This window comes from Amblyomma maculatum, chromosome 1, assembly GCF_055883805.1.
Source record: "Amblyomma maculatum isolate TAMU_Amacu chromosome 1, ASM5588380v1, whole genome shotgun sequence".
Taxonomy (NCBI): domain Eukaryota; kingdom Metazoa; phylum Arthropoda; class Arachnida; order Ixodida; family Ixodidae; genus Amblyomma; species Amblyomma maculatum.
Genome location: NC_139344.1, coordinates 376184255 through 376205395, shown reverse-complemented (window position 1 = coordinate 376205395; position 21141 = coordinate 376184255). Strand labels below are relative to the sequence as shown.

General features: G+C 43.1%; 1 protein-coding gene across 7 annotated transcripts in view; it reads left to right on the top strand.

The window, feature by feature from the left end:
* Positions 1–21141, top strand: part of LOC146208298 (protein DOP1A) — a 72798-nt gene that overhangs the window by 6117 nt on the left and 45540 nt on the right. For all 7 annotated transcript variants that reach the window (XM_084592552.1, XM_084592559.1, XM_084592535.1 and 4 more), the window contains exons 2-10: positions 2327–2491; positions 2794–3146; positions 5367–5556; positions 7619–7794; positions 9409–9589; positions 10712–10842; positions 12057–12369; positions 14569–14971; positions 18317–18586. In XM_084592552.1, coding sequence (XP_084448678.1) covers positions 2333–2491; positions 2794–3146; positions 5367–5556; positions 7619–7794; positions 9409–9589; positions 10712–10842; positions 12057–12369; positions 14569–14971; positions 18317–18586 — 2176 coding nt within the window. In that variant the 5' untranslated portion in view covers positions 2327–2332. The remainder of the gene's footprint in view (positions 1–2326; positions 2492–2793; positions 3147–5366; positions 5557–7618; positions 7795–9408; positions 9590–10711; positions 10843–12056; positions 12370–14568; positions 14972–18316; positions 18587–21141) is intronic.

Below are 21141 nucleotides of genomic sequence, written 5' to 3'. Positions count from 1 at the left end.
GATTTTTATAGTCGTTGAAATGTGCTCCCTTTTTGATGTGCATTTTGTTTTTTCTCCACTCCTGTAATAGCCTGCCAAGACTGACAGAATGAATGAATGAGTGAATTTAGAGAGGGTGATGCATATCTTGCTAATGTGGGTATTCCATGGCATTATGAGAGTAAAATCTACGCCAGGAAAGGTGAATGCCTCGGCTTATTGCAGTTCTGTGCTGCTGAAAGGGATTCATGGTGCATTCGCAACTGCCTTGCCCTTGGAATGGGATATTATTGCAGTTGCTTTCTCTTAGTTTACTGATAATGATATTTCAATGAAGACAATTCCCTCAAGTTATCCAGTGCTGTGTTTGCGGTGTTTGTCAGTTGTTTAATATCTGAGGAGGAGCAGAATAAAATTGGTGTCGTTGGCATAAATAATATATTTTATCTCATTGCTTATATTGACTATGTTGTATATATATATATATAAAGTATAAGACTTAGAAGACTTCCCTGAGGCACACCGTTTAAAATTTGTAGGACTTCATAATGAATGGCAATTAATGATGGAAACATATTGTGGTCGCAAGTATGTGTATGATTTGACATGGATGACATGTTATTGTTAGGTTGAGCTGGGTTCTGTATGTTGGTTTCAGTGATGAAACTGTGGTTTAATCATTGCTGCAGCCGGCATATCGGCATATACTTTTCCATTACTCCCATATATGGTGTCTTGGCAGTGTTCTATATGCAGTTGATGAATGTAGTTGGACTATGCTCTAAGCACCCTCCATAGTGGCTTAGTAGTTACGGCACTCGACTTCTAAACTCAAGGACTTTGGATAAAATCCCAGCCACAGCAGCCACTTTTTGATGGAGTCGAAAAGCAAGGTGCCGGTGTGCTGTATGATGTCAGTGCACATTAAAGAACTCCAAGTGGCCGAAATTTTTTGAGCCCTCTCTTCACTGCAGCGTCTTTTATAGCCTGAATCGCTAACTGCTGACATGCGCCTTTGACAAAATATTTTCTCATTCATCCATTCAGGACGTTGCAAACCTAAATGCTTTAAGCGGGCGCCCAAAGTACACTTGGCTAACAGGTGGCAATGTAGTGCCTCCTGGTTTTGTAGAGATGAGCAGAAAGCTTAGCAATATGTCAAGTCATGCAAATGTGCCACTTATCTAATAATTAATACTACCATGTCATCATGGACCCTCTCATTCATCCCTACCTTTGTTATTTTTCATTCTGAGTGTAACCTGTACTGAACAGATAGTTACCTATCTATACCTCGTGTTCCACTAATACTTTTTGTTTGTTTGTTTGCTTGCTTGTTTGTTTGTTTGTCTGTTTGAACAAAAATTTGGATCACCTTTACCAGGTTTTCTTTTTCTCTCAATATAAACTGGAAAGTCCCACCTCCGCAGTGACCTTATATAGTCCCTGCGAGGTAGATGCATAAACTTTCAGAAACACTGTTTTGAGAAAGATACAGATTGTCTTAAAACTCCCATCTTTCTGCTTGATGTGACCACTAAAGAGAATAGAAAAACTGTTTTTGAAGTTGTGAATACCCAAAGGCAATATATTTTGTGAAAGATAGAAACGCTTTATTAGCAAATAGCAAAATCTAAAAATTGATGGGTTTTTTTATGAAACAGAGTGGAGTTAGAAAAATTAAGTAAAGCATCTGAAATCTCCCACCTTTGTGCTCAGTATCGTCGTGACAAATGATCAAGAAAGCATTTTTGAATTTGCAAAAACCTAAGTATACTAGTATATTTTCTGATAGGTAGAGAAATGCTCTGTCAGAAGGTCACAAAATGTAAGTGTTGATTTTTTTTTTACAGAACAGTCTCGCCCACCTCATGCACACTGCTTGTCTCGTCTTATGCGTTTGTTTATGGCACTTATCCTGTTCATTCCTTTCCTTTCATCCATCTCTGTCCATGCCATGGTAACTTTGACCCATACTCAGAAGTTTCATTGTGGTTTCCTCGTAGCCTTTGCATATGCATACAGCCTTAAATATTTATGTACAGCCTGATTTGTAGTGCTCAAATTACATAAAATATTGAGCTATGTTTTCTACAAGGAAAAAGGCTAAATTTACCAGATTGCCATTAAACTCTTAATGGTGAGTATTCAGGGTAGTTATGATTTGAATTTGGCATTCTTAAGTTATTTTCTTCACACCTTGAAGTGTCGCAGGGGTTCTGTTTCAATAGACATGCATTCATGTTTACATTGTCTGTGTGAGTTAGAACAAAATGATATCACAAAGATGGTCTTGCCTTATGCAACTCTTTGGGGTTCTTATTTTGCATATGTCTTCCTTGTACAGGCTTTGATGGTTGTAGCCATGGGTACGGTGGTTCTTGAGGAGTACGAGCTGCTTGGTGACGCCAAGTATCGTGCCTACGTCAATGCCATCGACAAAGCTCTAAGGAGCTTCGACAACACCAGTGAATGGGCCGATCTTATCTCAGCTCTCGGGAAACTCAACAAGGTACAGAAGTGTGGTTCAATTGCTAGCACGGCTTCTGTTGCACTTGGCACAATTTAGTTTTAGTGTTTTCTGGTGGCAGGGGCACTTTAAATAAAAGCCACATCATGGCTGTTTTTTTTTTCTTTTTCACATTACACATAGATTTTCTCTCAGCATATGTGCAGGTCTGAAGAAACATGATTTTTAGCTGCCTCAAAATGCTCTTACGGGAACCTAACGAGTGCTGTTTTTGTCTTGCTTGGTGTGCATTGATGCCATTAACAGAGAGATTGGCGACTGTGTCGGTAACTCGGCTGCTGCAGGTGGTGTCCAGCAACCTCAGGTTCCAAGTGGTGCCTCGGCGGCTGACTGTGAGCAAGCGGCTGGCACAATGCATGCACCCGGCACTGCCCAGCGGCGTGCACCTCAAGGCTCTCGAGTCGTACGACCTGATCCTGCGGGCAGTGGGGCCTCAGCGTTTAGGCCAGGAGCTGTTCCTCTATGGGGCAGGCCTATTCCCACTGCTGGCCCATGCTGCCATGAATGTGCGCCCTACACTACTCGCCCTCTACGAGACGCACTTCTTGCCTTTGGGCGAGCGCCTGCGTCCAGGCCTGAATGGCTTTCTCATCGGTGTTCTGCCCGGCCTTGAAGAAGGCTCCGAGTGGTTTGAAAGGTTTGTCGGTTAGCATTATACAGTGTTAAAAAAAAAAAAATGCTAGAGGAGACTTGATTAGGACATTTAACATTGTTTGTACGTAGTTTTAGCCTGTAGCCGTAGTATTGACCTAAGGGAGGTAGGAGCTAAGACTCTGTAGCCAACTTTTGACAGTAATTGCATAAAGCCTTGTCGGCCCAACTGTGATGACTGTGTCCTATTTCCAACATTTTTATTCTCTAGTGCATCCGACCAGCTCCCAGATCTGTTGCCTTATCATCCTCACTCTTTAAGTCAACATCAGAAAAGGGTGGCCTGCAAACCTTTTAATAAAGATCTGTCAAGTAGAGATATGGGAGCCCTGCAACGAAAATCAAGCTTATGGTTTTTGTTCTCTTATGCATAGTGTGGGGCACCGGGATCTTTGAACCTTCGAGGGGATTGCACAAATCATAATATTTGATAGCTTTATCCCCTCCAGAAAGTCTCATCTTATGCCAGTGGTGTGAAAACATAGCGACAGTTTTTGGAAGCTGAAATGAAGTTTCGTTTAGATTTTGCACTGCCTTTCTGATTGAGTGGACATTCAGCTTGAACATAGTTAACTTGAGAAATGTATTTAAAATAAGATGTCTCTGAGTATTCTAAGTTTTAAGCATGATAAAAACAAAAACTCGAAAGAAACAGAAAGAAAACCAATAAGAATGGCGTTAAGAGAGACTAGTGCTGCAGTTCCAAGCTGCCAATAGCGAGATAGCAATGAAAAACAAACAGTAAATCCCATCGACACACCGTGACCAGAGAAAACAACGACAAAAGGAAGAGCACAACAGCAGTGGGAAACCAACGGTAGGGTCCCAATCCTTCCAAAACTTAAAGGATTACAACAAGACATTGGAGAGAATTCTTTGTTGTGTTAGTCGCCCTGTCTGCCCTGTCTGCAACCTTTGCACAGAGTGACACCACCATCAATGCTGTGAGCTGTCCTAGCTAGGCAACATTTGCATGCAAACTTCTGCTGCAATTCGCAAGGTGCTATTTTATTGGTAACACCCAACCTCTTCACCGGGTGAATGAATGGGGAGAGGGAAATGTTGTTTAATTTTGAATTTTTTTTTATTTTGAACTTTCATCTGCGTGCTCTGATTTCAGTAATTTTTACCTTATGTGAGAGCACAAACTTTTTTAACGAACGTTATCAACAGAGGAGAAATGTCACATTGGCCATTTTAAGTTACTAATGCGGTGAGGTCTCCATGTAAAGTACTGTTACCTTGCATCCAAGGTTATGTTTTACTCCAGGCTTTCCATGCTGTAACTGTGGAGTAGCATGTAGTGTTAGTTTAAATGCCCAATTTATGTTTATTTGTTAAAGGGACAGGACACTGGCCATCACACATAATGGGATTGTGGTGGAAACGAAAAGGTTTTGCCTCGTATAACATAGATCGAGCAATACAGTATCCAAGAAATGTGGATTTATAATTTTAATTTGGCACTGAAAATCACAGAAATGAGTGAAATCATCCCTTGCAGTGAAACACTAATTAGTATCACTGTAGTAACCCATGGGAGCACATCTCTGGAATATGTCCCTGGTTTTATTTATTGCACAGTGTTTTTCATTCCTTTAAAAGTGCTCTCCTTTTTTGTTATATTTTGCACTCTCTCCAGTGCGCCCGTCAGCATAACCGACCCTCCTTTCGCATCACCTATGATGTGCTTTTAGCATTTGTCACTGGATGGCACCACACAGTATTTTGAATTCCTTGGATGAAGGGATGCCATGGCCCACTATATATCTTTCGTCGATGAGGCGTACGTTCCTGTAGAAACTAAGAGGGATGCTACTCTGTATTAAAATATGTCTGATTACTGTCTGGTGGGTGAGATTTATATTAATTTTCGGCACATCACTTTTTTGTTAGCACGTAGTCGTCATCACGGTAGCTACTCATGATTTCAAGCATCAAACTACATAAAAACGAGTGCATGCACTAATAGAAAAATCTTGTAAAAGTTTTCTACAGCATTTCTGGCGAAACCGCTGTGGAATCGACAACTCGAGACAGGAAGCTCGAGATTATAATGATGAAGTATTATGCTTGAAGTGTATTGTATGTAAATTGCATCTTATGTTCGTATCTTCAAGCTGTAAGCATGCTTCACGCCATTTGCGGCCTCTTGAATTCTGGCCGCACAGTCTTTTCTTTTTCCTTTGTGTTCACTGACTTGCAGGACGGACAAGCTGCTCCTAGATGTTTGCGTGGCTGTTGAAAAGAGCTACTTCTATGGAAGCCTGTGGAAGTGCATTCTCTGCAACCCGGGCATCCGTCAGGCGGCCATCAACTTCATTGTCTCCCATTATAACCGGCGGCTCAGCATGGAAGATCAGCTGCATGTCATCGGAACAGACATTGACTGCATGGTATGTACATCTCACTTCCCTCAGTATTTGCTCTGGACCCTTGCTTGGTAAGTGTGAATTAGTGTCAACAGCTACTTATCACAGATTCTTTTTTGTTTGTTTACACCACATATATACAGGGTCATCCACTTCTAGCTATAACATGGTCACTGCTTTCAACGCAACATTGCGTCCGACGCAGGCGCATATCGATGCAAAGCGATGCAAGCACAGAGGGAGCCGGACGTGCTGCTTCACATCGCCTGCCACTTAGGTTTATTGTGAGGCCGGGTAGAATGCAATGACGCTTTGAAAGGTGTGACCTTGTTATAGCTAGAAGTGGATGAGGCTGTATCTATACTGAACGTCCCAGTGAAATGTAGCCAAGGTTTTGAAAATTACTGATTGACTGACTGAGAGCTGTCAAGAGTTGCATGGCCTTGTCTGCAGTATATTGTATTTTTCCAAAGTTATTTAATGAGTAAAGACTAAGTGGCTGACCTTTCAGTTGTTCATTTAGACTGTGAAAAACAGGTGTCTTTCTGAATGAAATTACTTTAAGTGGTCTCTCGCTCTTTTTTTTTTAAGTGGTCTCTCGTTTTTTTTTATTATTATTATTATTGGCCTTAAAAGATAACACTGACAATAAAAATAGCTTCCACATGACAACAGTGTTCCTTTAGTGTTTCAAAACAAACAGAACAAAGTGGAGAATAAAATCAACTTTTCCCTGGAATGCTTCTGACGAAATCCTTCATGGACTACTACAGCTCATCACAAGGTAACTTTCTTGAAAGGCTGATGAATTGACGATTTCACAGAAACCAGTTGTTTAAAACTTTAGATCAACTTCAGACAGCAAAAAAAAAAAAAAAAAAAAAAATATTGTGAATGGCCCTGAGTTCGCTTTTCTGGGCTAGGATGCCTCGTAGTTTAAAAGCTTGGTTGCATTTAGCCGAGGCATCTGGTAACAATCTGGATCATAAGTTATGCATTTGTGGTATAATGTGAAAGGAAGGCTGTGGGATAATTTAAACTGCCTTGGATGCTTTATCATGCACCAAGGCCTTATATTGGGGTAGAGGTTCTAAAGAGTCCTCCTGGGCTCCTTAGAACACTTTGCTTTTTCCAAACAAAAATTCGCATATGCTGGAATTTCCTTCCTTTAGCCACTCCTGTTTATTTTGAGCGCGAGAACAAACTAGAAATATGTGAATGTCAAATTTTGGATGCGAATGGAATCAAAACGTTTTAGAAAGTTTCTGGTATTTTGAAAATATTCCTCACTGTGACAGCTCTGGATGGCCGTCAGCGCTTTACTGTGAGCGAGCTTTTGCTGCATGCTAGCGGTTGACTCTTCGCGTGACTGCTGCAGTGCTGCAGTAGTCATGTGACTAATTCACATGACTGCTGCGGTTTTAAAGCTGCTACCATTTGTTTGGAAATGGCGCAGTGTTTTGCTGCCAGTGGAGGTGAACTCTAAATTGGGATTTCTGAATATTTAGGAGGTTCGAACAGTTCAGATAGCAAAAGTGCAATGTGAATCTAATTCAAATTTTCAGAGTTGAGGACTCCAGAAATTTTGAACCCCCAGACGGTCGAAATTTTGGGAGTCCTCCACTACGGCGTCTCTCATAGCTTGAGTCACTTTGGGATGTTAAACCCTACAAACCAAACCAAACCAATTGAATATCATAGGCTGTCTGAACACTATTTAAAGTATTGCATATTTGCGCATGCCTAGAGAGGACATTGTGTCACCAGATGACGTTCAAACCAAATTGTCATGCTGTGGTTTCACATGAGCATAGCTTGACACATACATTTTTTCCACTCATTTCCTTTGACTGCACATTTTTGTACAGACCAGGGCGAGCTCTACAAGTTCAGTACCTGAGAGTAACATTGCAAAACTGGAACGAACGTGTTTTCTTATATATGCCCTGAAGGTGCTTTCTTGTGTGCAGTAATAAATTCCCTTCTAAGTATGGGTGCTTCAGGGCCTTCATAAATGCCTAAAATTTGCACCACACTGAGATAGCCAATTTTCTTACTGTACGTTGCACCCTCTTTTCGACTGCAGGTGCAAGCCCTGTGTGCTTCGCTTCAGGACTCGAGCATCCTGGTGCAGAGGAGCACTCTGGAGCTTCTCCTTTTGGGCTTTCCCTTGCACAACTGCCAGTTGGTGCATGCGGATCGCGTGCGGGTCTGCACAGCAGCTGTTGGCGTCTTACTGAGGAGAGACATGTCCCTCAATAGGTGTGCAAACTACATGTCTCCACGCTGATGTTTCTTTCTTATTTCTTTTTAGTAGATTTGCACTGTCATATTAGCCGTTTTGTACTTTATGCTACAGGAGCTTTGTGCTGCTTTTTGAGGGGTCCTCCTTCGTCTTGGTGACCTTACTGAAGCTGCTTTCATCGTTTTTCATGTTACTGAATTTCATGCCTGTATTGACTCGGCTATGCATTGGACGTCTACACTAGTGCGCTTCTCATATCAGTCGATCAGATGTGGAGACTCCTGCCGTCAGCCTAACCTCCAACCCTTTAAAAATACACTCAAATCTTGATATAACGAATCCAGCGGGACCGCCAAAAATCGTTCATTTTGAAATATCGTTGTAAATAAAAAATCTGCAATTATAAGCCAGTGGTCAAACCTAGGTATGAAAATGACGCATCTTGGCAGTAGGCGCGTGTGTAGACAAGCAAAACCTCAAATGAAAACGTTCCACTAACTTCGAAGCTAGTTTACTTGGAGAAATTAATTATTTTCTTCTGCCATTTGCAGCAAACACAATCACGCACTACTTTACACCACTACAGCACATACACCTTCCACTTTGCGCAACACCTCATCGAGTGCATGCAAAGTACGAACATTGTCTATGTGCAATAAAAACATCACTGAGTTCCATATGGCCTCATCTTCAGTACTACTCCCTGAAGTCGAAAATCTTGTTTCGGTCTTTCAAAATGATTCCGGCGGTCGGTGGGGCAATGCTGGCTGTCTGCAGAGGCCGATTCGCATTTTCCCTACGCCAATTTCCAACAGTGAAAGCTGTGTTCCTATCTTCTTAGTGCTTCGCTGGCTGCAATCATTGTCAGATCTCGCACAATCTGAGACCTAAAAAAATTATAATAAAGTCCCGCATGCGCGAATGGCATGAGCGGCCGACTGGCGAACGACATGCAACACGGGAAGAAAAAAGGCAGGCAGCTAGGCCTGCTAGCTACTGCATATTAAACCACAGCTTTGTGGTGGCGCTAGGAGCTGGCACTAGATATGCTGATGATGATAGCTACAGCCCATGGACCATACACACATCAACAACGATTTCTGTTTCACGCAAGAGTTGTGAGCTGCGGCGCTGTTAATTTTAACTGAATTCATAATACTGATGTTCCTTAATTATAGAAGAAACAATAAAATATGTACGTTATTCTGAAATAATTTTACGTTGAAGGCATAGGAAATTGCTGTGGAGTCATAAAATGCTTGTTAATTTGAAAAATTCATTAATACTTCATTAATATAATAATAATATTTCAATAATATTAATAATTAATCTTAATAATAGTAATGATTAATAATCAGTTATTAACATTTCACTGTATCAAGCAGTGAAAAGACAGTGCTCGTACGAAAGCATATCCAAAGGGATGTGTGTTTGAACTTTAAATTTCTACTTTGTTTTACTACATTTACGATGACATGTTAACATATTTTTCTCTGAAATTTATGTTTGCACCTCAGGGTTCCCACCTTAACTTGGCTTCCTCCATTTGTACATCACGCCTGTGCATATCATAACGCCCAAATCTAAATTTTGCGGATTAGTAGTGATGCCCATTTTGTCAATACCATCAGGCGGCTGTTTGCCTGGCTGTTTGGAAGTGAGGGCACGTCAGCTGTCAGCGCCGTCGCATCTTCCGAACCTGTGGAGCAGTCTTCTTCTCCGGTCCCCGACTCGCCAGAGCCCGCGATGGCAACTTACTTTCATATGCACTCTAGTAACCTCCTACTAGAAGCCATCAAGTGCTTATTCAGTGTGAGTCAGCTGGTTTTCATCTTGATTTACATTTTTGAGTTACCAGGTTGGAATAGTAGGTGTAATTTTTTTATATAAATGTGATTGTTATTGTACTTTTAAGAACCTGCAGAATGGTGTGCACTGCAGCAGTATTTCTCTAATACACAGCCCTGTCTTCACATTTTGATCGTCAGACGCTGACCTTCACTTAATCATGTTTAATCAGTCTCGGCAATCTCTGTTAACCCCCACAAAATTGCCATTGTTTATGCGTATTCATGGTGTATTCATGATTACCAGAAATATGCAAGTAGTACCACATTTTGGTTGCAAGGAGAACTCTAATAGTAAAAATTGGGTGTGAATTGAATCAAACAGTCTAGAATAGCTTCGTATTTCACTGCAGGCTATTTTTTAATTTTATTGTAGCACAATATACACATAGTTTAAGCTTTTCCACAATCTTATTTTTACCTATCATTAGTGTAGTATAGTATGACTGCGAGACATTGCTGGCATTAAAGAAGAGAAGGGCAGTCATTTATTAGTAGCAGTACATAAAACTTTTTGTAGGCTAGATGCCTTGTTTGTAGGCTAGATGCCTTGTCTACAGTCCTTTGAACACAATTTCATTCGGTGAGCAAAGTGTAATGCGCGCCAAGTTTAATTTGTCGTCTTGCGCCACCAACAGCCAAGCTTGTAGTGGCTGTCACCTCTTAAGATTCCCACAGACTGGCCATAATTTTATGAGGAAATGTTAATTTAGTTGACTTGGGAACGCTGTTTGGACACGCTGCAGTATTTGACGGTAAGTTAGGTGAACGGGAATTTCATAATGCCCATTTTTTTAGAGACTTGAAAACCGAAGGGTAAATCCAATCTGTTAGCAAATACTGCTGCTCGGAAATGACGTGAAATTTTGAATATTAGCATACCCTTAGTGATAAATTTAGGTGACAAGCATTTCGTTCATGCAAAGTGATTCTTGGATGCCAAGATGGATGGTGCCCAGGTTTGCATTACTAACTGAGGATGTTGATTATTTGTTGGGAATTGTTTGTCTGCTGCTTCCATGAAGCCTTAAATTTGGACTAAAGCAGTTGTCCGACTGTAATGGTCACTGTTGTTACATACTTGCAGCCTTCAACGTCCAGGTCACCTGTTCTCAGCAGCAACTTTTCAGTCTTCTGGCCTTACAGGATTCTTGTTAGCCTCATAGACAAGCCAGAGACAAGCTTCATACTTGATGACATTCTCATCGATGTATTCAGGTCAGTTTTCCTAGCAGTGCTCTTGTATTCCTTTGTTAAAAGGTGACATTTGCCCTCACTACATCACCCTCCTCCTACCCTCCTTTCTTTCTTTCTTCAAGGAGAATTTGGACAATTCTAATTCCTTTTCATTTATAAATTAGGTGTTGTCTTGGTAATACTATACTCTGTTTCATACATCAAGTGCAACACTACCAAAGCTACAGCTCTTGTTTGCGCTCTCCGCATCCGCGATAAAAAATAGTGCCTGCTCTTGACGAGAGAAAATAATAGTTGCTTTGTCTGCAAGCTTAATACATTTTACATTTGCCATCAGCTTCATAAAAAGCACCTTTTATAGGGAGAAAAGGTCGGATTCGGCTAATTTGTATGTTTTTCTATGTCATTTTTGTTCGTGCCGCGTTTTGCTGCCCCGCAACCTTGCCAGCTGTGCCACCAGATGGCGCTGGCTGTGCCCTCCGCGCTGCGCATCTCTTTTTGAGAAAATGGTTCTTTGGTGCGCATTTTTTCTATAACATCCGCTCTGTGAAGATGTCTAAGCATGCGAAGCATGTTATTGCAAACGTGTATGCTCGGAATAGAGCCCGTTTCGGCAGGAACCACTCGCCTACAGAACGAGCGCGTAGTGATACGCCTCCTGTTTTTTTTCTTGCGGACTACTTGCGTAGCTTTCGCTGCGTTGCACCTGATGTATGAAACGGAGTATATATGACTACAGTACAGCCAGACTTGATATAAATGTGAAAGCGGTTAGCACTCGCCACTGCTATATTTGAACATGCTTGTGGAAAATTTTTCTGCATTATGAGTATAAACATGGGTATCTTTGCCTTTCACCTTTTGTTACATTAAGCAACACAGCCTTTATTTGCAGGTACCATTAGCAGTAGTACAGCTTGCCAACTAAAACAGTGCAGGTACTTAAAAGGCCTTGTTTATGAATTACAAGAGTTGTGCTGATAAAAAGAAAAAAAAAACCAACTAATTCTACAGTATTGACTTGCGGTTCACTATTTTCTTTTGTTTTCGTATGGGGATAGAACAGCTATGGAACTAAGAAGTGACTGACCAAGCTTTATATACTTCTTTGCCTTTGTTCGGTAACTTATAAATTTCCTGTGATTAATACTTGTCACAATGAGGTCTGTCTGCAGTGGGTGGCTGCAATTCACAATCATTTGCATCTTCTTGTCGGCTCTCATTGAAAACATCAGGTCACTCTACATTGAGTGCAACTTGGGAACGGTGACCAAGTCGCAGCAGGAGAAACAAGCCAATCGAAGCAACTTTGAGCTCATCAAGACCGCCAACCTGCTGTTCAGCTCTCTGGAGCCCAACTACCTCTGGGACTACGTGCACAAGTGCTTCCAGGGGGCCTGTGAGCGTGCTTCTTTGGCGCCTGCAAGTCGCACGGCTTCCGGGGTCAAGTGCAGCGATGAGAGCAAGGTGGCCCACGTTGGTTCGGGACCACCATCTCTGCTCGAAGTCTGCGTCCTCTCAGAGTTTCTTCTGGAAGTCATTTCGCTGGTAAGCTTGATTTTGAATGTGTGGCAGCCTCCATTCTCTATAGAAGCATGGGACCCTGGCCTTGACATGAGGTCAGTGATTGGGACCGCGATGAGTTGTCGGAGCCAAACTCCCAAGTTTCAGATGTTGCAAATACTAGTATGTGCAAGGCAGTGTTGCTCTCGCGAAGGCAAGTCATAGTACATTAATGTGTAAGTTCATTAGAAGGGTTATTTTAATGCATTAGGGTTAGCACTCTCGGGTCGAGAAAAATCGTCTTTCAGCAGCATTGGCCGTTTGATGCCACCTGCCAGTTACCACCTGCCATTGGCAGGTGTAGCTGGCAGGTGGCCATGCACCGATCAGTCAGCAGGCTGTGGGACATTCGCAAGAGCACATCATATTTTAGTCGGGCGGAGCTGCGAACTCTGGTAGCTTATTTGGGACAAGAAGGTCAAATGCGAATTGCACACACCGGGACCCCTGGATCCCAAGTTGGGCCCATTACTCTGATGCTGCGCGGGCACATTCATATAACTTGGTTAAAGCAGAACTTTATACGTGTCTATGTAGAGTGGTTTTTCACATAACTGGGTGACTTACGACTTTATAAATTGATGAGCATATGAGAAAATAAAGGCACCATTCAGGGCTAGTGATGAAGTAAATATAAAATGCATGTGCACAGAAGAAGTTCCACGATATGAGTTACTGACGGCAGCCAATAATGCGGTCACATCATACCTTCCAAGGCGGAGCTTTAGGGTCCCAAAGTCCTGCCAGCTGCTCTCAAAATACTTATTTGTGTCAACCCATTGAAGCGCCTGCATAAATCGCAGCGTTAAATGCGTTACTGTCCACTTCCCCGATGGTCAAAACGAACCCCATACCTCTCCTGGAAGAAACTGGGCTTTCCACTTGGTCTAAGTCACCTGAAACTAAATTGCCAAAGCACAGTAAATCAGTCAGAGACAAACGTCAATGTCTCTGTCATTTGTTTACATAGACGATAGCATAATATGTCAGTATGTTGTAGAAACAAACATTCGTGCGTGCCGTATATTGCTGCATATGAGTCTCTCTCTCTTCTTTTTATTTATTTATTTTTTTTTGTTTTGTTTTTTGTTTTTTGTTTTTTATCGGAGTCGACGTATATGTAATATTGACCGAGTCGCGGATAATATCACGCCCCGTGCGCTCGTAATTCCGTAATAGTTGTCAGACACGGTACGAAAGTGGATCTGCTTAAAAAACTTGAATTCAATTGTCATATGCACCAAAGGTTTGTTTTAATACAATAGGAACTTGTTATCGACAAACCGTGGGCGTTCCACGAAAAAACGGCCAAAGCCGTGTGGGTAGACCAGTAGGTGCTTTCACCTCATCGCACTTCAAAAGTGCCCCTATTTGTTACCTGGGTTCATCTTCAGTCCTCGTTTTGGGCGTTTGCAGCCTCTAACTATGCCTCCCCATCGCGGAGGTGTTTCTTTGGCCATGTGCCGGGCCGCCCAGATGCGGTGGCACGTAGTTCAAATTATGCGAGAACCGACTCACGTTCAAATTAAGTCTTTTTTTTATATATGCAGACCTTTATGAAACTTGGCCAGACCAAGATGCGTCGTTTGAATTATCCGAAAATTCTAATTATTGAGGTTCAAAGTAACAAGCTTTCACAGTAGTTGTAGTTATCAAATTATTCATCCCTGTGCCCCTAAGGCACCACAAAAGAAGCCACCACGTTTCTCCTCGTGAAGTCATGTTTCAGCGGGAGCGTGCACCTCTTATATTGACTTGGCTTTCTTTGATGCTTCGCCTCGTTGCACATAGGCACTGCAGAAAAGCAAATGCGACATGCGATCGCTGCTTATCAATTTTTCACGTCGCGAGTGCTCGTTAGCATTTGTCCAGTTTATCACAAAGCATACTTTACGACCACAGTTTGCCAAAATTTTGAACATAGTAACTAGGAAATAGTGTTATCCGGGAAAATATTAAGCAGGAGAAAAATAATTAAACTCTATGGGAGATATTTTACTGCCCGTGATTTTGAACGCGTGAAACAGGAGGTCATACGAACCAAGAATGTATCAACTAGATTCTGCTGTATTTCTGTGTAATGCTGCATTTTTGTTTTTTCATGCAGACACATCTATTAGCAGAAGATATGAAGATATACAGATATGTTCATGCAGTTTTTTTTGTGTGCGTGTTCCTTCTCAGGACACATATGTGGAAACTGAGAACCTTCCTGCACTGCTTCTGAAAGTGGCCAAGGACCTGGAACACTACTGCAGTGCCCTCTCACCCGAGGAGCTCAACGGCGCGCTGCTTCTTTGCTCACGGCTTCTGTCCAAGGTCCAACCTACGCTGCAGTCCAATACGTGCAGCGAGCCGCCCTCCTCTCTCGCCGAGTCGTCGCACTTCACGAGCCGCCACCGGACGTCATCAGAGAAGCAGTCGGCATCCTGCGAGGAAGAGCTGTCCTTGGCAAATCTCATCGCCAGTTGCGTGACGTCCTTCCAGCAGCTCTTTCTGCGCTTTGTAGAGCTCTGGGTGCTTGTTGATGCCGGTGCTAGTCTTTGCCAGTTCGCCGCTGCACTCATCTCCAAAAGGGCAAAAAAAGGCAAGAGAAGTTTTTTTTTTGTCAAAGGACAGCTAACTGTAAAGTATCATTTTATGCCAGGAAAGCACCATTACCGTACTGTGATCTAGGAAGCCTTGTGAAGGTATAAGTTATAAATTTTTTTGTTTGCCTTTCTCATCCCAGCAGCATCAGAAGCATCTCAGGTGAATAAGAAAGTTTAAGCTAAACCTGGATGCAGCAAAATCTTGTTACTTCATGGTGGCACCAGTGCAGTTTGGATTAACTCAAGTTGAACTAAAGAAAGTGAACAGAAAGTGTGGTAAACTGTGTTCAGAAATCAGTCGGGTATCAAAATTACCATTTTATATTGCGCTAAAAATATTCCTTGACTTCCTGATTTTTTTTATTTTTTTTTTTTTCTGGGATGCAGTGGCCATCATCATCTATTCTTAATCCTAAACATTGCCAAAGCCTCCTCTTTCCTTTAAAAACTAGAAAAGAGGTAGGCGGCATTCAGCTCATCCCATCTTTCACAGCGGAGCTCTGAGCCAGAGTCTCAAAAGCCGTGGAATCGTCTTCGAGCATCGTTGCAAGAACTGAAGTTTTCATGTCTAATGTGCTTGTCTGTTTATTTATTTATTCATTCCTCAAAGGTCTCCTGTGAGACATTACATGAGGGAGTGGGCGTTACAGGGCAAATAAGTATAACAAAAATTATAATGAGATGTTTTCAAAGAGCCGCTTGAAAATTTTTGGGTCGATGATCAAAATGAGATGTTTTCATTCAGATCAAGATGCGCTGTTCTTCACAAGATGCTTCAGTAACAAACCGCTGACTGCACGCATGGTTTTGACCTCTTGGTACTTGGCGCAGCAATTATCACAGGCGCGCGTTATCTCTAAAGCACCATACTCCGCGACGTACATACGTATGGAGTGGAGTCACTGGTGTTCAAGCATGAAAAGTGCACGAGCTGTATGATTCAGAGCAGCGTGCATTTTTCATACGAAATCATGTCCGACGGTGCTTGTATGCAGCCTAAAATTAAAATGTCCAGCGGCGTAGCACCCACGTACGGCAGTATCGTCACGTCTTCACAGCGTTTGCTTGGCGTGTAGTTGTACACAACGTCGAAAGAGGTCCGGTTCTTTCCGCTGTAGTGGCACCCGTGAATGGCAGAGCGCTCGTTGCAAGTAGCGCTTGGCCGTGCGCTCCGTGGTCGTCACTAGGCCTATAGTTTGTTTGGCATCAAAGTATCAGTGGGCGGCGCTTTCGTATGGCTAGCTTATATATGGCTCACTCATGGCATTACCTTATTGGTAACCTACTGTCTGTTGATAATAAGGGAAAGGTGCAATTCAAATCGGCTTACGAACGGAGATAGTGTATACGTGTACTGCAAAGGTGAGCTGCATCGTGCTGCCGGCGACGATAGCTATGAAGTTGTGAGCAGAAATTTGCTTGTGTCACAGCAATTACGTCTACCAGCGACTCGGTATGGGTCAGCGATCTCCAAGAAGGATTAATTACTGACATTGCTTTACTCCAGGGATTATTATTTACGGGAAAAACAAATTCTCTCACACTTTTCTGACGCCGGTGACAGCGGGGCCGGATGCACCATAAAAGTGCTGGTTTGGCACTGGCAGCTTGCGGGAGGAAAAGCGGTGGTGTCTCCGGCCGGCGCTTGAGCGAAATGCTGCCGTGTCAAGTGACAACTTTCTAGAGAGTGGGTTACAAATAACTCCAACTTTGTTGATGCAGCTTAATATACCGATACCATCGAAGTGCAGCTAGCAGACAAACGCCTTCGCCTTAGCGCAAGCACTGAGAGCGAGAGTAGCTATTCAAGTGTACGCACTGTTTCTAGTTAGTGGCAGCTTAAATACCTTGCATGTTAATAGAACTGGTCATGAAATTACGATAAACATTTCAAAACATTGATATTCTCAAAAAATGTCTCAGTGATATATATCAGTGCTCTGCTGTCGAGACTGCACACTCGCCTGCTGGATAAAGTAGTGAGTTTGCCAAACTCACTTCGCACTGAGTGTGTTCGGCAGCGAGTGTCATTAAAGTTCATCGTGTGACACAATGCGAATGACACTAAATGCGAGTGCACTCTTTGAAAGTGACACTAAATTTTCTCGTCTGACCGCGGTAGACAGCAGGGGAGCATGAACAGAAAGAGTTATACCGTTTTATTTATTGAAATATTTTTACTAATAGTTTATTGGGTGGCTTAACTGAGAAAAATCTGCAGCTTTTTTCTTGCATACAGGTTTTCGTTATTTGCAGGTTTTCGTTATTTGCAATCGCACTTAGCAAACATTCGTAGTAAACTCCTTTTAGTCAGGGTTGTAAACACGGAGAAACATTCTGCATTCACATTGATAATGGGACTGTGGAGGCAACCAGCACCATCTCTACTCTGACTTTCACGACGCTGTTGTATGGGGTGCAGGGGAAGCGAGGCGAGAGGGGACAGGCTTGTGAGGGGCCCTTTATATCACACGTGTTCCCCCTCTTGGTCTGCCGATTTCGTTTGGTACGACACTATATACACTGAAGCTGCAGGAACTGCTGCTTTTGCTGCAAAGTGCATCACATTTTGTCAACTGCATTCTTTGCTGCTTTCGTAGACAGTCCTGTCATGGCGCCTTGCTATGATGGTTCAGTGGTTAGGGCGCTTGATTGCTGTACCCAAGGATGCGGAATCAAATCCCGGTCGCTGCAGCCGCTTTCCGAAGGAGGCGAGACGCTAGGCACCTGTGTGCCATGCGATGTCAATGCACGTCAAACCACCAGATGGTCGTCAATTTCCAGAGCCCTCCGTTACGGCATCTCTCATAGCCTCAATTGCTTTGGGGCGTTAAACCCTATAAACCAAACCAAACCTGTCATGGCAGTTTGTGCTTTATTGTGATGCAACTTTAGCATTGTTCAGCCAAACTTTAATTAACCTGGTACTACCAGCTAACAATCAGCATAGCGAGTTTGTTATATGCCAGAGTCAACTGTTGCGACACATTCATTAATGTGGTTCGCAAGTGTGCACGTTTCAGTTGGAGTGGCATTGGGTAATTTCCAAGTTTTGTAACGTTAAGGAATTTGTTACATGCAGTATCATTACGTTAAGTTTTAACTGTGCTCTAATTCCAACTTGGCTAGGGTTAGATCAGCTAGTTAATAAAGGACCTTATTCATCTGTGCTTATCTTGCATTATATGCTGATTGACCTCTTGAACGGGCATTGAAAGTGAGTTAAACAGTGTTAAGTTTATCCTCTTTGCATCTTGATATTCTGCTGGTATACGGTCACCCTAACAGGAATGCCATGTGAAAGAATTATTTCACATTTTATCTTTCCTGTTTTCAACCAGATGACAGGGAGAAGGAACTGCAGGGGCTGTTGCAGCAATGCTTGCTTCAAGAGGAAGGGAGGGACCCCTACCAAAGCATTCAACTGCCAGCCGCATCCCCCAGGCCACTGGAGAACTTGGAGGTTCCACAGATCAGGCTGGACGTACAGCCCGGCTTCTCCAGTCTGAAGGGCACGTATGCCGCCCTCTGCCAGCTGCTCGTAGAGTTGTCTTCATTTCCTGCGTCTTTGGGAACGCTCAAGGCAGTCTTCTTCAACGAAGATCATTCACGTAAGTGTGCTGGCTGTGGAAGTAACCCACAGCAGGGATACCAACATCTTGGCCAAAGGTGAAAAGCTCGGAATTAAGTGCAGATGGGGAGAAAAATGAGAAAGCCAAGGTTGTACAGTCGAACCCGGATATATCGAACTCGAAGGGGATCGCGAAATAGTTCGATATATCGATATACAGAAATCGGCTTGTGAAGGCACTTATGATGCGAAAAAACGATACCGTATTTGTCGCGTAATCAACCCACTCGCATAATAAACCCACCCTCCACTTTTGCACACGAGAATTTGAAAAAAAAAAAAAAATGCGTTACGGCCAGCTCGCTCACATGCAAGCGACTGAGCGATATCAGCGACGAGCGGCAGCGACAGAGCGAAAATCTTCAAACTTGTTGGAACTGCGCCCCTCTCGCTGCTCGAGCCACCGCTGCAGCTCAAAACAAGGTTTCTGTGTCGCCGCGGCGGAAGCAATCGCGAGCATTTTCGCTTGCATGTCGATGGCGCGCGTCAGTCCGTTTCATTTGTCTCATCCACAGCTCATTGGCAGCATGCCAAGATGCTGCACAGTGATAATGTCGGGGCGCGTTTATCTTTTGATAGCTCCTGCGGTGGCGGGGAGCGAACTTGGCAGAGTGCCCGTGATGGCTTGATTGCACAAGTCTAGTTCGATTTATCACGCCGCGCTTGGGGCGGGCGTCATGATCGCAGCAGCTGACGGCGTGCTTTTGCTGATTCATACATGCAAGGATAAATGATAAAAAAAAATAATAATAATAATAGACATCCCCGCAAAAAAAAAAAAAAAAGAAAAGGAAACCCTGCCGCTTCTTAACGTCCGCAGCCGCCATATCTTACGCTACGCCACGCGTACAGCACAACGATAAGAAAGAATGACTCTCGCAAAAACAAACAAACAAAAAAAAAAGAACAGAGAGAGCTGCCGCTTCTTAAAATCCGCAGGCGCCATAGCCACGTCAGCCGCCGCGCCGCCGCACGCAGAGGGTTCGCAACACACGCAGGAGAAAGCGTCCGACGTCTGTCTGAAAACGAGCTGAGCTGGCTTGGCGCATGCGTTGCGCGTGCTGAAGGAGAGAGATAGCTCGGCAAAAGAATGGGCACACCCATGCACATGGCTTATAAACGTCATGTGTTGGCGCGCGGGAAACAACTGCATATGCGCGCGCCTTTGGGGAATGGGCGTGGCGCTGCCCAGACCAGCCGTCGCCGAACTGTCCCCTCTCATTCCTTCCACGCGTGGCTTGAAAACGTCACGCGGCAAACGGCCAAGGGTGATGCGATCGTCTTTGGGGAAGGCACACTTTCCAGTGCGTGGTGCGGAGTTCGATATATTGAACGACCGATGAAATTGAGTTCGATATATGACGCGGCTTTCCTATACTTTTGCATGCAATTTTCAAGGGGATATTTCGTGAGTTCGATATAACCAAAATTCGATATATCCGGGTTCGATATAACCGGGTTCGACTGTATATGCTTGTGCAGTGCAGTAGTCAAAGCTGCAGAACTTGATCGTGAAGCAAGCTTGCTTGTAATTTTACACCAAAATTTTTGAGATTTTGGCAGTAGCAGACATGGACCATCAAGAAGCACTACGTATATATGTTATTATGTATGGAAGCACTACTTATCTATGTTGCAAGACTTCCTCATATGTTTTGCAGCAGTGGGAAAGCCGTGACAGTTGTTTACCAGCTGGCGTGAGAAACTGCACTAAAATCTTCTAATACAGTAACCGATCGATTTTTCGTACAGCAATAATTTGACGTGCGCGATGTTTCAAATTACATTCAGGAACCATCACAAACATGCCCCATGGGAATGTGTATATTTTCACGACCGACATTTCGCACCTGACAATATCCAAAAGTGCGATTTTTCGGACCAAATTTGGCGCTAGCAATACTGTGGAGATAGTTTTTGGGTCGAAGGCTTTTCAATCAAAAGTCAAAAAGATTAAGAGCGTCTTAGTTTAGACCACACTACCTATTAAATATCGAGACCATTTACAGGCCCATAGCCAGGCCCGTAGCCTTGCTAGGATTTCCATGATCAGGCAACATGTGAACAGCCTGTAAACTGTGATAAAACAAAAACTACTGAAGATATCACAGTGAAACTTTGTATCTGACTGTTTGACAATATTTCCGCTCTAAGTCAAAAAATAAAAAGGTTGCTTCCGATCCCCTCTTGACACATTTAGAACTACCTTTCATCTTGCTGTTAGTCAAGTTACGTGATAATCACTTATTTTCAGCTATCACACTCTATGTTATCATGTTTTCAATTTCATCTTAGTCTTGTGGGAGTGTCACAGTCACACAAATATAATGCGTTTTAAGTATCTCGTATGAAAGCCAAAGCTTTGCATAAGCATGCAGTTGTCATCAGCTGCTTGAATGTTGGGTGGGGAGCAACATAAATGCACGACACAGTTAAGAAGTGCTACAAAAATGCTTACTCAGTCCCGCCACGCCCGCATCTTTTGCTGGTGCTTTATCTTATCATTGTCTTGTCACACTTCGATGGCAGATGCAC